General features: G+C 44.7%; 1 protein-coding gene across 2 annotated transcripts in view; it reads left to right on the forward strand.

The window, feature by feature from the left end:
• USP37 (ubiquitin specific peptidase 37) overlaps positions 1-17,794 on the forward strand; it is an 87,436-nt gene that overhangs the window by 28,177 nt on the left and 41,465 nt on the right. For both annotated transcript variants that reach the window (XM_068246049.1, XM_068246050.1), the window contains 7 exons: positions 1,984-2,078; positions 3,686-3,770; positions 5,326-5,487; positions 9,840-9,971; positions 10,087-10,210; positions 11,314-11,519; positions 13,414-13,531. In XM_068246049.1, the coding sequence (XP_068102150.1) occupies positions 1,984-2,078; positions 3,686-3,770; positions 5,326-5,487; positions 9,840-9,971; positions 10,087-10,210; positions 11,314-11,519; positions 13,414-13,531 (922 nt within the window). The remainder of the gene's footprint in view (positions 1-1,983; positions 2,079-3,685; positions 3,771-5,325; positions 5,488-9,839; positions 9,972-10,086; positions 10,211-11,313; positions 11,520-13,413; positions 13,532-17,794) is intronic.

Genomic DNA, 17,794 nt, shown 5'->3' on the forward strand with positions numbered 1-17,794 from the left:
TGTGAGGCATGTTTGCCCCTGCTAAAACGCTGCTATCCCGTGGCATAACAAGGGGTCTTTACCCCCAAATCCCCCCTGCAAAATCCACGACTTTCTTGGTCGTGGATTTTGCTTCCCCGTGCGCTTCCGTGTGAGGCAGAGCTATGAGCTGCAGCCCTGCCTCACACGAGTCTGTCAGTGGCGGATCTCCGCCTCTCCCCCACCCCTCAGTGAAGGAAGACTGAGGGGGCGGGGGAGAGGCGGAGATCTGCCGCTGACAGACTCGTGTGAGGCAGGGCTGCAGCTCATAGCTCTGCCTCACACGGAAGCGCTCCCCAGGCACCACGGAGGAGATTTGGGGGGTAAAGACCCCTCGTTATGCTGCAGGATAGCGGTGGTTTAGCTGGGGCAAACATGCCTCACATGTATATAAGGTAAAAAGCCATTTTTAATCTGGCTTCAGATTCTCTTTAAAGGGGAACTTCAGCCTAAACAAACATACTGTCATAAAGTTACATTAGTTATGTTAATTAGAATAGATAGGTAATATAATCTCTTACCCACCCTGTTTATAAGAACAGGCAAATGTTTGTGATTCATGGGGGCTGCCATCTTTGTCATGGGGGCAGCCATCTTTTTGGTTGAAAGGAGGTGACGAAGAGCAGGAGACACAGTTCCAACTGTCCTGTGTGCTGATCACCCCTCCCAGCTGCACACGCTAGGCTTCAAATGTCAAATTCAAAATGTAAAAAATAAAAAAATTGCACCAAAACAGCAGAACGAGAACAAAATCAGAAATCCCATTATGCTTTGCACAGCATTAGGGGAAAAAAGCCCGGGCAGTTTTCTTCTGTGCAGCTAAAAATTAGGCTTGTATAAGAGAAACAAAGTTCTGATGCTGTGAAACTGTTAAAGGGAACCAGAGGCCCCAGAAAGAAGATTTTATACATACCTGGGGCTTCCTCCATCCCCATACGCACGGATCGCTCCCACGCCGCCCTCCTCCGCTTCCTGTATCCAGCGGTACCGGGTCCCATAGTTTCGGCCAGTCGGCGGCAGCACGCGGACAATTGTCCGCATCACAGGGGCTCCCGGCATACCCGTACGCGTGCAGCTGCATACTGCGCAGCCGCACGCGTAAGGGTATGGAGGGAGCCCCTGCTCATGCGGACATTTGGCCGCGTCCGCCGGAAGTGACAGGACCCGGTACCGGCGATCCAGGAAGCGGAGGATGTCGGCGTGAGAGCGATCCAGGCTTATGGGGCTGTAAGAAGCCCCAGGTATGTATACATTTTTTTTTTTTTCTTTTTAGGATTCCGGCGTCTCTGGTTCCCTTTAAAGAAACACCAAGCCTTTTCAGTGCTGCTGAGTCGATTTTTAGTCCGGAGGTTCACTTTAAGAAAATCGCAATCACAGGACATGCAGCATTTTGGGAGCGTTTTCATTCTAATAAATTGTATAGGAGCAGTAAAATTGCTTGCAAAACGCTATCGCAAATCTTTAGTGATTGTGATAGCGCGTTGCGCTTTCTAGTGGGTTCCGAGCCTCACAGAAGTACCATACTGTTCACATGGAGGTTTTGTTTGCATGGTTGTTCCATTGGCACCGCATGACGTTAGCAAGCTTGCTTTGTTCCTATTTATTTTAAAGGACAACTGAAGGGAGAGGGATATGGAAGCTGCCATATTTATTTCCTTTTAAACAATACTAGTTGCCTGGCAGCCCTGCTGATCTATTTGGCTGCAGTAGTGTCTGAATCACACCAGAAACAAGCATGAAGCTAATTTTGTCAGATCTGACAATGTCCGAAACACCTGATCTGCTGCATGCTTGTTCAGGGGCTATGGCTAAAAGTAATAGAGGCAGAGGATCAGCAGGACAGCCAGGCAATCTGCATTGTTTAAAACAAAATAAATGTCACCCTCCATATTCTTCTCATTACAGTTGTCCTTTAATTTGCCTGCAAACTGTACGGAATTGTTAACTTTCTATTGTTCTTTGCAGCACCAACAAGACAGTAACAGACTCCGCCCGCAAATTTCTCAACAGCAGCCGTGAGAAGCAGCTAAACTTGAAGCAGGCAGAAGAAAATCGCCAAGGTGGGCCACTTTTTTTTTTTTTTTTTTTCTGTAGTTGGTTTTACTATTTGTTGGATAATTCTACATGTTAGCAGTATATATCAAACCAAAAATAAAATAATTGGCTCTTGGGTGCATGAAAAAGGTAGAAAAAACTTTATTAATCTCAATCCCACATATCACACAAGTTACATGAATACAGAGTCCCATAGGACCCTAAAACCCCCCAATAAAACCCATTGTAACTCTCTTCAAAACTCCAACACCATAGGGACTGCAGTTCCCCAAAAAAAGGAAATCCTGTACCATATGTAAATGGTAGATGGTAAAAGATGAATGTGGTACCACAAATCAATGTGAGTTATTGTAGTTGTTATAGTGGACAAGCGGTGAAGTTCATAGCAGATGTGCAAAGAAGCAACAGATGGCACGTAAATCCAAGTATAGCAAGCTGATAGCCTTTCTAGAGCATGATCCTAGCAAGGGAAAACGAATCCATTTGATGATGGCACCATCCATGAACACAGACTTAAAATAGGCTAGTGGCATGAAGCGCAAGCTGGTGACATGCAAAGCACATATATAAGTATATAGTCCCCCAATCGCAGGGCATGAACTGCTTGCAGACTAGAATGCTTGCAATAATGAAGGCACATGAAGCAGATAAAACAATGAGTCCCCCAATCGCAGGGCATGTGCAGCTGATCAAAAGCAGTCTTGATGCACAAAATACAGGTGATACATATTTACCAGTCCTTTCATAAGGGAATCCATGTGCATGGGAGAGATACTTTAGTAGTATATAATTTTTGTTTTTCATTTGTTTAGAATTATTTCCCCATTTGACGCTACCCTTTAACTTTGAGATATTTCTACACGTTAGCAGTATATAGTTTTGAGGTGAAGCAATATAAAATACTCCTTTAGGGTTGATTCATAAGGCTGTGCTTTTTATGCACGGGGGACTTTGAGGTATGATCAGTGTTTTCCCCTGGCTTTTTTAGCTGGGTGCTCCACCCGGCTAGTTTTGGTGACCACCCCAGCTGTCATCAGCTCACCTCCTCCTATGCTATAAGCAGAGTTGTGCACAGAAGCCCCGGCCCTGCATTCTCTCATATTGCCCCACCCGGCTACTTTTTTCATGCCACCCGGCTGGAAAACACACTGATGGGGGTGCTAGGCAAGAGAACGGGGGAGAGGTGGGCATCAGGGTAAGTGGTAGTATATGCCTTCTCCTCCCGTTTCTCAACTATTTTCTCGTCTGCTATCCTTTAATAGTTGTGAAATGATCACCTTGGAGATAACTCGGGTGAATCAAGTTAATTGCATATGGGCCACAGGGTCTGTACACAACCAGGGAAGCAGCAGTCTTTAGATACAGGTCAGCAGCGTCAGTTCTCACAATCTCTCAGCAGAGGTCTACTTTAGGTTTCAGTCAGTTGTGTTGCCTATAGAGCTTAGAGAAGAACAGAAGTCACTAAAGTGATTTTAGGCTGTGAAGACTGAAGTCTGTTTAGATGGGAGTGGTTGCACTGAATATCATCCAGCAATAATTATACTTTTGGCCCCTTCTGTATCTGCATAATCTGTAACTGGCATTCTGACACATTCTAAATTGTTTCTTTCAGGATTAATGCCTCTGCAGTCCTCATCGTTTTACAGTAGCCGGCTTACTCCGAAGGACTATTCTACAGGAAACGCTTACCCAGAGAGGTATGGTTGTTCCCACTGGAGATATATTCATTAGCGTATATGGCGGGTAGTGCTTGTATATTGCTGGAGAACAGGGCATTTGGATGGCTGTCAGGTTGCTTAGCAATTCAGGACTGGCATTATCTGCACAGAATGATGTTTGGCAGACACTGCATTCCTAATGCTGAGTATTTAAAGAGGACCAGAGATGAAACATTCTCATGTATTTTACCATACATATAAGTGGGAACATGACAGTAAACACCTACTCTGCTCTGTTTCATTCTTCTCTGCAAAATCTGCCTGTTATCAGCTCTGATAAGAATCCCCCGACTGAGCATTCAGTCTAGCTTTGCCCCGAATGATTATAGCTGAGTCAGTCTTCTGTGATGTCTTTTCAAGCCCAAGTCTGCCCCCTTGTGGCTCTGATTTCCTGCTATGTATCCTCGTAGCAGGAAAGCAGAGCCACAAGGGGGCAGACTTGGGCTTGAAAAGACATCACAGAAGACTGACTCAGCGATAATGATTCCCGAGCAAAGCCAGACTGAATGCTCAGTTGGGGATTTTATCAGGGCTATAACAAGCAGGCTGAGCAGTGAATGATGAAACAGAGAGCAGGGCAGGTGTTTTCTCTACTGTTCCCACTGATATATATGGTAAAGTACATGAGGGTGCTTCGTCTCTGGTTCACTTTAATGTCCATGATGGCCCAACATCTTGCAGCATGTCCGATCGACATGCTCAGCCCGAAATTGGTCGCATCGTCGATCAGGCGTGCACTTGGCGGCACTGATTTTTATCCCATTCGATAATTATCGATTCGGATGGTCGATCAGCCGCCAAGTCGCTAGATGTATGTGTACATTAATACTATTAAATCTGACTCTAAATGTGGCCCCGCACAATACAATAATTTATTTATTTGTGCTTCAGTTTGACCTATCCAATCCATTTTTTGGGGGGATATTGGAAACTTTGCATAGATTGTTCGAGATAACACACACAAGTTCGAGATTGCAGCTGTTCTGGGAAAAAAATGTAAATGGTGGAAAAGTTGGTTGGATTAACCACTTCACCCGCAAAGGGTTTTTACCCTAATGGACCAGAGCAATTTTCACCATCATTTGCTGTTTAGCATTAGTTACCACTGAACACCACATAGCTACTTCATTTAACTGACTTTTTTTTTTTCCCTGTAAACTCATTGATTTCTGGTAATTAACCAAGTACAATACATTTTGTTATAATTCTGCCTAAGAATCGCTTTTCTATATTTTTTCAGTTGACAAGTTTGACAGTCCATCACACACCATACAATTCTTGGCAAGGTTGGTCTACATTTTCCAACTTGCCTAATCTCAAAAAATGGTAAATTCTATCCGATTTAGTGATGGAATAAAAAAACTTTTTTTCTATTTTTCTGAACTGCTAATTGTTTTCATTAAGTTGCTTAAAAATTGTGACGCGTTTTAGAGGAATGCAGCCCGCAGCCAGAAAAGTTTGCCCTCCCCTAGGCTGATACCATTGTAGTTCTGTAAATCTTACGGACTGATCAGTAATCTCGTTCCTTTTACAGGACCCCTGGATCCACTCAGCCTCCCGCAGCGAAGAGGAGCTTAGTGCTGCCTTCTCAGCCCAGCCCTCTGTCTGTGAAGAAACTGAGACCCACTCAGGACTACACAGGATGGAACAAGCAGCGGGTTCTCACAGTACACCCCCAGCCTCAGCAGCTCCAGGGGTAGGTACAGCTATATCCTATTTCCTCACAGGCCAGGGCCCTCAGGCAGTTTGCAGCTGCGCTCCCTTTTAGTTAGCGAGCGCGGTGGTACGCGATTGGCTGGAGGACAAACCGCATCTGCTCAGTGCACTGGTACTGCCGTGCTTACACAGGAGCAGTACACGCCAGGACTGTGGAGTACAAAAATCATCCAACTACCACTCCGATTCCTCAGTTTATGAAACCACCAACTCAGACTCCAATTCCAAGTACCCAAAATTTCTCTGATTCCACAGCCCTGGTACAGGCATGCTTGTTGACAAAGGGGAGCGTGGCTATGACACCAAATCAGGGAGGCTCTGGTTGGATATGCTCAGAGGATATGTGCGCAGCCTCAGCGGGTGAAGTAGATGGGAAACCTCAATTTTTTTAATCTCTATTTTTACAGTTTTCCTTTTAACTGGTTTGGGACAAGCGTAGTTGAAATCTATGCCCTGTTTATGTCCGCCAAAGCCTGCCAGGGCATAGATTTCAACTTCTGCATTCTGCGCGCCATATGGACCCGCCGCTACCACCGATCACACCGCTCTCCCGCCGCTGCAGCTCACTTGCCCTGCTGTCGGCATGACAGCAGAGCTTAGTGAGCCGGGCAGGAGACTATTTCATTGTCTCCTGACCTTGTGATCACTGAGACAATCTCATTGGCTCACAGTGATCGGCGGGTCCGTGTGGCGTGAATGGTGGTAGCAGTGAGCCTGTGCAGCACGTGGTCGATAAGCCCAGTTTTTGTACCAGCAGTGTCGGGTCCTTAAAGCAGGATTGTCACCATAAAAGTCGAATTTCAACAGCAACTGGACTGAGTGTCTTAAGTGATAAAGATTCTAGTCCTGCATTCAAAACTTTTTTTCTGCTGTTATGGTTTGGAGTTATCGCATTCCTTAGCAGCACTGGCCCTTTAATTGCCATTGCCAAACAGTTGCATGCTGGGGGGGGTCTTTTTATCTATAATATATTCCTCCTCTTCCCTTTATTTTCCCCTCCGTCCAATGACATGAGACAGTGCACTTCCTAGTGTAGACTCTGGGAGGGGGCGGGTAACGAATACACAATTAGCAAGAGGAGAAAGCATGAGGGAGGAAAGTCAGGAGGTCAAAGGTAACCAATATGGAAGCGGTCTAGAATAGTATTCTCTACTTTTCCTTTATAAAATTCACAGGAATCGTGGACAGTGCAATACATCTGTTATTTAGTGTAAGAAGAACTAGTATTAATTTATCTACTTCTATATCAGAGTAACCAAGCAGCTCAGGGTGACCCAAACCACTAGGAATGTATAGGGGGATAAAGGAGACCAAAAGCCCTCCTAATAAAAAACAAAGCTTGGTGTAATTTGCCTTCTTAAAACAGATGGAAATTTGCAATAATTCAGCTATAAGTGAACAAATTATCCCTTTTCCCCCTTGGTAAGCCAAGCAAGCATCCAGGGCCGCTGGTGTATAGCAAACCTATAGCTTTAAATTTTACACAGTCATATCAAACTCACATGTAGACAGCCTGCTTCGCACTTTTGGTCCTCATCAGTACATGGCAGGGATTGACATGGCTGTATGAGATAGGGCTTGGACCAGTACAACTGGGAAACCAAACCAAGCAGCTCAGGGTGACCAAACTACTAGGAATGTATAGGGGGATAAAAGGGACCAAAAAACCCTCCTACTAAAAAGCAAAGCTTGGTGTAAGTTGCCTTATATATATAGATGTGTTTTTTTTATTTCTAGGTTAGCATGGGTGTCACTCGTTCTTTGAGATTGCTGGTACTGAAGTGGTTAAGGTCTACACAAAATATTTTATAGAAAGTTTATTAACGGAACATCGTCATGAAAAACTGTAAAAATACATGTGTATGCCTGTGCATATTCAATATACCTTTTGTCTCTAAATAAAATACTTTCTAAATGACTTTCTTCCTAGACAGCTGTTACACTGGGTTTTATTAATCTGATAGCTCTGAACCTCTTACTGACAGGTTTTGACCAGTTTATCACTTCAAGGGGGATTCTAAAACTTTTTGTAATTCTGTACCTGTCACGTTTGCTCGTGAACTTGCCTCTCCTCGCTCCTGTGCTTTCTCTTGTCAGTGCGGCGGAGGGTAACGACCGCTTGTTGCCAGCCGCCGAGTCCCACGCAGCTCCTCGCTTCTCTCGTCCGTCTCCCCGCATGGCGCAGAGACTCCAACCCGACATTCTTCTGCTGGCGTCCCTCTGTTGCTAGGCGCTTGCGGGTCAGCTCCCCCTTTTTGCAGTGGCCGGAGGCGGTACTACACCCTTCCCTGATTGAGAGGCTGGGTATTAAAGGACACCCGAGGCGAAAGTAAAGGAATGAAATAAACAATTGTATCTATCTTCCTTCTAAAAATGACTTTTTTAGATATTCCACGGTTTTATTTTGTTTCAATCTACTTTCTAAGTTTAACTGTTGTTTTTGCTCAATGACACATTCATTAAAGTATGCCAGAGCTAAAATCTATGAAATATTGACCCTTTTTAATCTCTTTTCTGCTCTCGGAAGACATTTTCTGATAGGAAAGTGTTTTATAGTTGGAATTTCTTATCAGTGAGGGTCACACTGTAGTCCCTTCCTGTCTGATTCAGCCACTTACATACCTGATATTTAACTCTTTCAGGCAGAGAAAGAAAAAAAAGGAACACAGCATAGTTATGTGTGCTAGGTACTGTACATGCACATGTCTATCTCATCATCTCACATGTCACCTCGGTGTCTTATAAATCCCAGCTCTCATACTTAGGATGCTGTTGCACTCCTAGTCACAGCCATGGCATCTCCACGTCGCTCCACTCTCCAAGTCGTTCCCCCTTCTGGCTATCCCTTTTCCTACCAGGATCTCCCTTCCAAGTTGTCCCCTTTGGCTATACGTGCCTGTCTGCCTGCTATCTAGCCTGCAGCCGAACAAGGATCCCTGCCCTCCATCAGTCGCTTGCCCTGGTTCCCGCTAAGTCTCCCTGCCTATCCGACCCCTTCCTGGCATCTCCCCTGTCGTCTCCCTGTCTGCAGTATCCCTGGGCCCCCTCAGCCTGCTATTTCCACTCTGGGAGCTCTCCAGTCACCTGCAGTATCCCTGGGTTTCCCTCAGCCTGCCAGTTCCTTCTGTGGAAGTCACCAGCAGCTTACCGGCGATTCCTCCAGCCTGTGCGTTCCCTCCTGGGTTCCTATCCTGTCAGCTTCCTTCCCAGGGACTACCTCTGACTGCCAGTATCTCTGGGACTTACCCTGTCAGTCAGTACCTCTCCTGGGATCCTAGCTGTTAGCTTCTTACCCAGGATTCCCCCTGCCTGTCCATTGCCTCATGGGAACCATACAGCCAGCTCCCTTCCTGGGTTTTCTCCTGCCTGCCAGTTCCTTCCTGGGATCCCTAAGGTTAGGCCTATAAGCCCTGCAAGCCTGTCCAAGCCCGATAGCTTACGGTCCACTCTGCTCGAACACCCACCCTTCAGGTACCCTCTGTTATTCCCGTCACTGGTGCGGTAGTCCTGGGGGTCGTGACCTGCGAGCACCAGGCAGCAAAGTAGTCCACCACCCACTAGGGGTGAAGGCCTATCCTCCCTTGCTGGGTGCGCTGGGGAAGGCCCGTGCTAGCTTAGACCCTACACCTTGGGGCTGCTCGCCCCTTGATACCAGTCGCAGGATTAACAGAACTCTGACTGCTTGCAAGAACCCTGACAGTACCCTATACAAAAATGCCAGCCAGCCTGCCCCCTTCCCTGTATAGATCTGCTTCCTAGACCTGAGTTTAGGGAATGCATTTAAAGTGAACCTGAGGCGAAGTACGCTCATGTATCCTAAACCGGGCTGCATCTGACTGCCTATAAGAGGCTCTGCACACCTAAGCTGGCAGTCAGATGCGGCCCGGTTTAGGATGCGCTGCCATCTCTCTGCGGTCTACTAAAATGTAAGTTAATACCTTATGGCTAGCTGCTCCCAGGTTATACTTACGCTTGCATGTTATTTTAATTAGAGGTCAGGGTCCCTTCCAATAGGATGACCTCCCTGTGGTGGAAGGTTCTGGGTCTAGTATGGAATATTTTGCATGGAAATTGTTTTGGAAGCGAACAGCCTCCATTATTGTAAAGTTGTAGCACCTGTTTTGAATGCAAGGGGTGCAGTCTGCCTATAGGAGGCTCTGCACACCTAAGCTGGCAGACTGCACACCTTTCATTAACAGATGCTACAACTTTACATTAATGGAGGTTTTTAGCTTCCAAAACAATTTGCATTCAAAATATTCAGTGTTCGACCCTTCCAGCACAGTTCACATTATGAGCCCATCTTATCCTTTCATTGTTCTTTCTCCACAGCTTTTCCAACTTGGGCAACACATGCTACATGAATGCGATCCTCCAGTCCTTGTTTTCACTGCAGCCGTTTGCCAGCGATTTACTCAAGCAAGGAATCCCTTACAGGAGGATCCCAGTGAATGCTTTAATCAGGTGCGTTTCTCCTGACTGGACATGCTTTGCAGAATGTGCGTCACCCCCTCCGCCATGTAACGTCATTGACCTGTGTCCTGTCGCTTGGCTGAGGGTCTGTTTTGTTCTGTTACAGGCGCTTTGCCTTTCTGTTGTCAAAGAAGGACATTTGCAGCGCTGAAGCCAAGAAGGATCTGTTAAAGAAGGTCAAGAGTGCCATATCCGCCACCGCCGAACGCTTCTCGGGCTACATGCAGAATGTAAGCAATTTGTATTGTGCTGTTGCTCGGACAAAGGAGCTGTTTAACCCACTTGCAGCTTTAATAGAGTTATCTCGTTTAAGATAAGTGCACTGCTTTGGCCCTCAGTCGGCAGAACTCATACTGTAAATTCTAGGAATGCTTTGTTGTCTCTCTACTAGCAAAGGATATAGAAACTGAAAGCAGAAGTCCTCTATTGCCTCATACTGCCCTCTAGTGACCATAGGCACACATTACAGCAGTACTAATTAGAAGGCTAGAAATATAAGAAATGTAAAAAAAAAAAAGTTAAAATAATTGGCCTGTAGCACTTGCTGAGCCTCTAAATAAATTGGCTGCTAAAGGGTTAACATGTCCTTACAGGGAACCTGAGGGGGGAGGGATACGGAGGCTGCCATGTGTGTTTCCTTTTATACAATACAGTGCCCGTTTCCTGGCAGTCCTGCTCATCTCGTTGGATGTGGTTTCGGGGGGCTGCAGCGCTGGAATGAAGGGACAGAGGACGGGGAAAGCCTCATTAGGATCCAGTGGCTTCCCCCCCTGTACTTCTATTACAGTGTCACTTTAAAAGGACCTCTGTTTTGAAAATCTTAACATTTTAAATACATGTAAACACATACAAAAAAGTATGTTTCTTCCAGAGTAAAATGAGCCACAAATTACTTTACTTCTATGTTGCTGTCACTTACAGTAAGTAGTAGAAATCTGACATTACCAACAGATTTTGGACTAGCCCATCTTCTCACAGGGGGGTTCTCAGGGTTTTTATTAGAAGCACTTAGTGAATGGCAGTTGCTCCGTGCAACTGCCAAAATAGTGTGCAGGGAAGCTGGCCAGCATCTTTGTATTAATCATTTTCAAGGAATGTCTTTATAAAGAATAAAGACCATGCTGAGAATCCCCCATGGAGAGATGGACTAGCCCAAAATCTGTCGGTAATGTCGGATTTCTAATACTTACTGTAAGTGACAGCAACATAGGAGAAAAGTAATGTATGACTCATTTTACTCTGTAAGAAATGTACTTTTTATTTGTATGTGTTTTAAATTTTAAGATTTTCGCGACAGTTCCTCTTTAACACCGCAGTCTTATTTTATCCTTAGGATGCCCATGAGTTTCTGAGCCAGTGCCTTGATCAGCTGAAGGAAGATATGGTGAATCTGAACAAGACTTGGAAATCTGAAGCATCGTGTGGAGAGGAGATTTGTGGAGTGCGAGTTGTGGATGAGGCTGCTGAGACGCGGGTCTACACCTGTCCTGTCACCAATAATTTCGAGTTTGAGGCTCAGCACTCCATCATGTGTAAAATGTATGCATTTATTTATTCTCACCAAGCAGCTAGCTAGAAATTTTAAGTTCTTCATTCCTGTTTAAACCATTAGCAGCTTCAATACAGTTATCTCGTTTGAGATAAGTGCACTGCTGCTTTTGATCTGTCGACCGAACTCCTGCTGTAAATTCTTTGAATGCTTTCATCTCTCTACTAGCAAAAAATATAGAAACTAACAGCAGAAGTCCTCTGTTGTCTCACACTGCCCCCTAGTGATAAGTGACCATGATTACACATTAAAGCAGTACTAATTAGAAGCAGGGAAATGTAATAAGAAATAATAAAAATTTCTAAAATAAATTGGCACAGAGCACTTGCAAGCCTTTAAATAAATTGGCTGCTGAAAGGTTAAAGTCCAAAGCTGAACAAGATTAAATTCTCAAAGCAATCGTGTTGATTAGCGTAAATGATGATTTCCTCGGAAACTGAGCTTTTCAAGTTAAAAATAATTGTTTAGCTGTGCTTGTCTGCAGTCGTGCACTGTCCACATGCCAGATTTCCAGCAGAGATGGTGCTGAACGATTGTTTTGAGTGACGATTATCTAGTGTGTGTGTGTATAAAGCCTTAAAGAGAACCAGAGACGAAGCACCCTCATGTATTGTACCATTTATATTGATGGGAACATGACAGTAAACACCTACTCTGCTCTTTGTTTCACTCTTCTCTGCTAAATCTGCCTGTTCACAGCTCTGATGAGAATCCCCCACTGAGCATTCATTATAGCTTTGCCCTGGAATGATTATAGCTGAGTCAGTCTTCTGTGATGTCTTTTTAAGCCCAAGTCTGCCCCCTTGTGGATCTGCTTTCCTGCTATGTCTCCTCTTAGCAGGAAAGCAGAGCCACAAGGGGGCAGACTTGGGCTTGAAAAGACATCACAGAAGACTGACTCAGCTATAATCATTCCAGGGCAAAGCTATAATGAATGCTCAGTGGGGGGATTCTTATCAGAGCTGATAACGGGCAGATTTAGCAGAGACTGATGAAACCAAGAGCAGAGTAGGTGTTTACAGTCATGTTCCCATTGATATATATGGTAAAATACATGAGGGTGCTTCATCTCTGGTTCTCTTTAAACTAAACACACACACACACACACACCCACTTCATGGTTTATTTCACAAAGCATTCCTGCATTTGGTAAAGCAGAAAGGTTGATTTTGTTGAACATGTTGTCAAACGTCAGTTCATTAAGGCTGTTAGCGCATTGTAAACTGAATTTACCAATCGGTGAGTTAAATTACCGATTTGGTGTAAATACATCAATAAATGTCAATTGGCAAAGATTAGAGCATGCAGTAAAACAAGTGAGATGTTCAGTATTTTACCTCCAGCCTGGAGCTGTCGGTAACAAATAGCCATTTGGTAAAATGGAAAGGTAGAGAAGCCAGCCAGTAGGAGGCGCCCCCCTGTTCAAATATTCACCCCATTGGGTACACGCATAGAGTGCTGTGGAGTTAGTCGGAGCAGTTTTTGCGTACCTGAAGTCTGAGTCAGTGATTTCAATAAAATGAGGAGTTGGTAGTCGGATGATTTTTGAACCAAATCCATAGCTTCTGTAAAAATTAGACTGAGGAGTCAGAGCAATTTTGGGCACCTGGAGTCGGATGATTTTTGTACCGACTCCACAGCCCTGATCATGACAGACGGTGATCTTACTATAGGGTTAGAGTGCCACCTGGTGGACAGAGGGAGAATTGCAGTGCTGGGTCCAGGGAAGGTGAGTCTGTGCATGGGCTGTTGCAGATCTCTCTAGTGGTATGATTTTTTTTTTGATTTTTTTTTCCGGGTTTAAAAGCCTGTGAAAAAATTGCTAGGGTGGTTAAGTATCATAAGATGCTGACCTTTATTTTGCATTCCTTGTGTTTCCTACAGGTGTGGTAAAATGGTTACTAAACGGGAACAGTTCAATGATCTCTCCATTGACCTCCCTCGGAGAAAGAAGCTCTTACCCTCCAGGTCCATTCAGGATTCCCTCGACCTCTTTTTTAGGGTATGTTTTCTGAAATGTTTTTAGACTTTAAAGATTACCTTTTCCATTTTGGCAAACGTAATTGCAAAACTCAGAATATATGTGCTGCTTATATTTTAGTCCGTGCCCTATTTGTGAGTCAATCTGTTCATCGTGCCATAATCAATCAAATGCTGCACTCCTTAAAGGACATCCGAAGTGAAAAATAAATGAGATAAACAATTGTATCTATCCTCCTTCTAAAAATTACTTGTTTTAGATATACCAGTTTTATTTCATATTTACATTTTTACAGTTTTTAATTTTTCAGGGCCTCTTCTCAATAACACATTAATTGTAGTATGCCAGAGCTATAGTCTATGAACTATCGCCCTTTTTATCTCTTTTCTGCTCGCAGAAACCAATTTTTGCCAGGAAAGTGTTTTATGGTTGTAATTCCTTATCAATGAGCGTTGCGCTGTAGTCCGACCTGGACAGAAACTGTGACTTGCATACCGGATTTTCAACTTTTTCAGGCAGAGAAAGTAAAAAAAAAGGAACACAGCCTAGTTATTTGTTAGGCACTGTACATACACGTCTATCTCATCATGTCACATGTCATCTCGGGTATCCTTTAAAGCAGGGGTCCCCAACCTTTTTGAGCCCGGGGCCCACTATCCCGACCAAAATTTTCCCCGGGGCCCCCCGGGGGGGGGGGGGGTTGAGTGGGCGTGGCTAGTGTCGGCGGCAGCAGCCCCCCCCTTTTTTCCCAGATTCTACAGTATAGCAAGTACAGTTTCCACAGTATAGCAAGTCCAGTTACCACAGTATAGCAAGTACAGTTACCCCAGTATAGCCAGTAGTTAGCCCAGTATAGCAAGTATAGTTAGCCCAGAATAGCAAGTATAGTTAGCCCAGAATAGCAAGTATAGTTAGCCCAGTATAGCAAGTATAGTTAGCCCAGTATAGCAAGTATAGTTAGCCCAGAATAGCAAGTATAGTTAGCCCAGTATAGCAGGTATAGTTAGCCCAGTATAGCAGGTATAGTTAGCCCAGTATAGCAGGTATAGTTAGCCCAGTATAGCAGGTATAGTTAGCCCAGTATAGCAGGTATAGTTAGCCCAGAATAGCAAGTATAGTTAGCCCAGAATAGCAAGTATAGTTAGCCCAGTATAGCAGGTATAGTTAGCCCAGTATAGCAGGTATAGTTAGCCCAGTATAGCAGGTATAGTTAGCCCAGTATAGCAGGTATAGTTAGCCCAGTATAGCAGGTATAGTTAGCCCAGTATAGCAGGTATAGTTAGCCCAGAATAGCAGGTATAGTTAGCCCAGTATAGCAAGTATAGTTAGCCCAGAATAGCAGGTATAGTTAGCCCAGAATAGCAAGTATAGTTAGCCCAGAATAGCAAGTATAGTTAGCCCAGTATAGCAAGTATAGTTAGCCCAGAATAGCAAGTATAGTTAGCCCAGAATAGCAAGTATAGTTAGCCCAGTATAGCAGGTATAGTTAGCCCAGTATAGCAGGTATAGTTAGCCCAGTATAGCAGGTATAGTTAGCCCAGTATAGCAGGTATAGTTAGCCCAGTATAGCAGGTATAGTTAGCCCAGTATAGCAGGTATAGTTAGCCCAGAATAGCAGGTATAGTTAGCCCAGTATAGCAAGTATAGTTAGCCCAGAATAGCAGGTATAGTTAGCCCAGAATAGCAAGTATAGTTAGCCCAGAATAGCAAGTATAGTTAGCCCAGTATAGCAAGTATAGTTAGCCCAGAATAGCAAGTATAGTTAGCCCAGTATAGCAGGTATAGTTAGCCCAGTATAGCAGGTATAGTTAGCCCAGTATAGCAGGTATAGTTAGCCCAGAATAGCAGGTATAGTTAGCCCAGTATAGCAGGTATAAGTTAGCCCAGAATAGCAAGTATAGTTAGCCCAGAATAGCAAGTATAGTTAGCCCAGAATAGCAAGTATAGTTAGCCCAGAATAGCAAGTATAGTTAGCCCAGTATAGCAAGTATAGTTAGCCCAGAATAGCAAGTATAGTTAGCCCAGTATAGCAGGTATAGTTAGCCCAGAATAGCAAGTATAGTTAGCCCAGTATAGCAAGTATAGTTAGCCCAGTATAGCAAGTATAGTTAGCCCAGTATAGCAGGTATAGTTAGCCCAGAATAGCAAGTATAGTTAGCCCAGTATAGCAAGTATAGTTAGCCCAGAATAGCAAGTATAGTTAGCCCAGAATAGCAAGTATAGTTAGCCCAGAATAGCAAGTATAGTTAGCCCAGTATAGCAGGTATAGTTAGCCCAGTATAGCAGGTATAGTTAGCCCAGTATAGCAGGTATAGTTAGCCCAGTATAGCAGGTATAGTTAGCCCAGAATAGCAGGTATAGTTAGCCCAGAATAGCAGGTATAGTTAGCCCAGAATAGCAAGTATAGTTAGCCCAGTATAGCAAGTATAGTTAGCCCAGTATAGCAAGTATAGTTAGCCCAGTATAGCAAGTATAGTTAGCCCAGTATAGCAGGTATAGTTAGCCCAGAATAGCAAGTATAGTTAGCCCAGTATAGCAGGTATAGTTAGCCCAGAATAGCAAGTATAGTTAGCCCAGTATAGCAAGTATAGTTAGCCCAGTATAGCAAGTATAGTTAGCCCAGTATAGCAGGTATAAGTTAGCCCAGAATAGCAAGTATAGTTAGCCCAGAATAGCAGGTATAGTTAGCCCAGTATAGCAGGTATAAGTTAGCCCAGAATAGCAAGTATAGTTAGCCCAGAATAGCAAGTATAGTTAGCCCAGAATAGCAAGTATAGTTAGCCCAGAATAGCAAGTATAGTTAGCCCAGTATAGCAAGTATAGTTAGCCCAGAATAGCAAGTATAGTTAGCCCAGTATAGCAGGTATAGTTAGCCCAGAATAGCAAGTATAGTTAGCCCAGTATAGCAAGTATAGTTAGCCCAGTATAGCAAGTATAGTTAGCCCAGTATAGCAGGTATAGTTAGCCCAGTATAGCAGGTATAGTTAGCCCAGAATAGCAAGTATAGTTAGCCCAGTATAGCAGGTATAGTTAGCCCAGAATAGCAAGTATAGTTAGCCCAGTATAGCAGGTATAGTTAGCCCAGAATAGCAAGTATAGTTAGCCCAGTATAGCAGGTATAGTTAGCCTAGTATAGCAAGTACAGTTACCACAGTATAGCAAGTACAGTTACCCCAGTATAGCCAGTAGTTAGCCCAGTATAGCAAGTATAGTTAGCCCAGTATAGCAGGTATAGTTAGCCCAGTATAGCAGGTATAGTTAGCCCAGTATAGCAGGTATAGTTAGCCCAGTATAGCAGGTATAGTTAGCCCAGAATAGCAAGTATAGTTAGCCCAGAATAGCAGGTATAGTTAGCCCAGTATAGCAAGTATAGTTAGCCCAGAATAGCAAGCATAGTTAGCCCAGTATCGCTGCCCCAGTGTCGCCAGTACAGTTAGCCCAGTGTAGCCTCTCCTCTCCCCCGCACAGCCCCCCGTGGCCACCGCTCCTGTTACCTTACGAGCGGGCAGTCGCTTCCTTATGTTCCCCATAGCTCCTCTCCTCTTGCAGCACCTCGTATTACAGCAGCGCTTCCCGCGCGGCTGCTGTAGGAAGGGTAGGAAATAGGGCAGCGGCTTCCTGTAGCGGCGATCGCCGTTACCATGGGAACGCTGCCCCGCCTCCTTCCCTCCTTACAGCAGTCGCACAGCAAGCGCTGCTGTAATACGAGATGCGAGAGGGGCCATGGGGAATATAAGGAAGAAAGCGGCCGCCGCTCATAAGGTATCAGGAACGGCGGCCGCTGGGGGGAGAGGGAGAAAGGCCAGATCCGCCGCGGCCCCCCAGAAATCTGCCAACGGACCCCCAGGGGGCCGCGGCCCCCAGGTTGGGGACCTCTGCTTTAAAGGTCCTGCCTCTTCCCCCTCTGTATTTCCAAGGTCAGCTTGGCTGGTCGTCTGCCTCTTCAACCTGTAGCAAGTGCCCCTTACGACAGACTCTCCTTCAGGCTTGCTTTAAAGCGGACCCAAACCAAACTTTTTTTTTAATTCTAAATATTTAGTTGCACCACTCTGACACATACAAAGATAAATAAACACTCCAAGCCTATGAGCATTTCAGTGCATGCTTTTCACCCTTCTCTTTTCATAACTAGGGTTATACAGGTGGCAGCCATTACTTCTGAGCTTAGTAGGAGGTTTTAGATCATGGGTGTGTTTGTCATCAGCTACCCTCCCTCTCAGGGGCGTCGTCTATGTGAAATCTCACACAAGGTGAGATCACCTCCCCTGTGACATCATCAGTAGC

Source organism: Hyperolius riggenbachi, chromosome 7 (genome assembly GCF_040937935.1).
Source record: "Hyperolius riggenbachi isolate aHypRig1 chromosome 7, aHypRig1.pri, whole genome shotgun sequence".
Taxonomy (NCBI): domain Eukaryota; kingdom Metazoa; phylum Chordata; class Amphibia; order Anura; family Hyperoliidae; genus Hyperolius; species Hyperolius riggenbachi.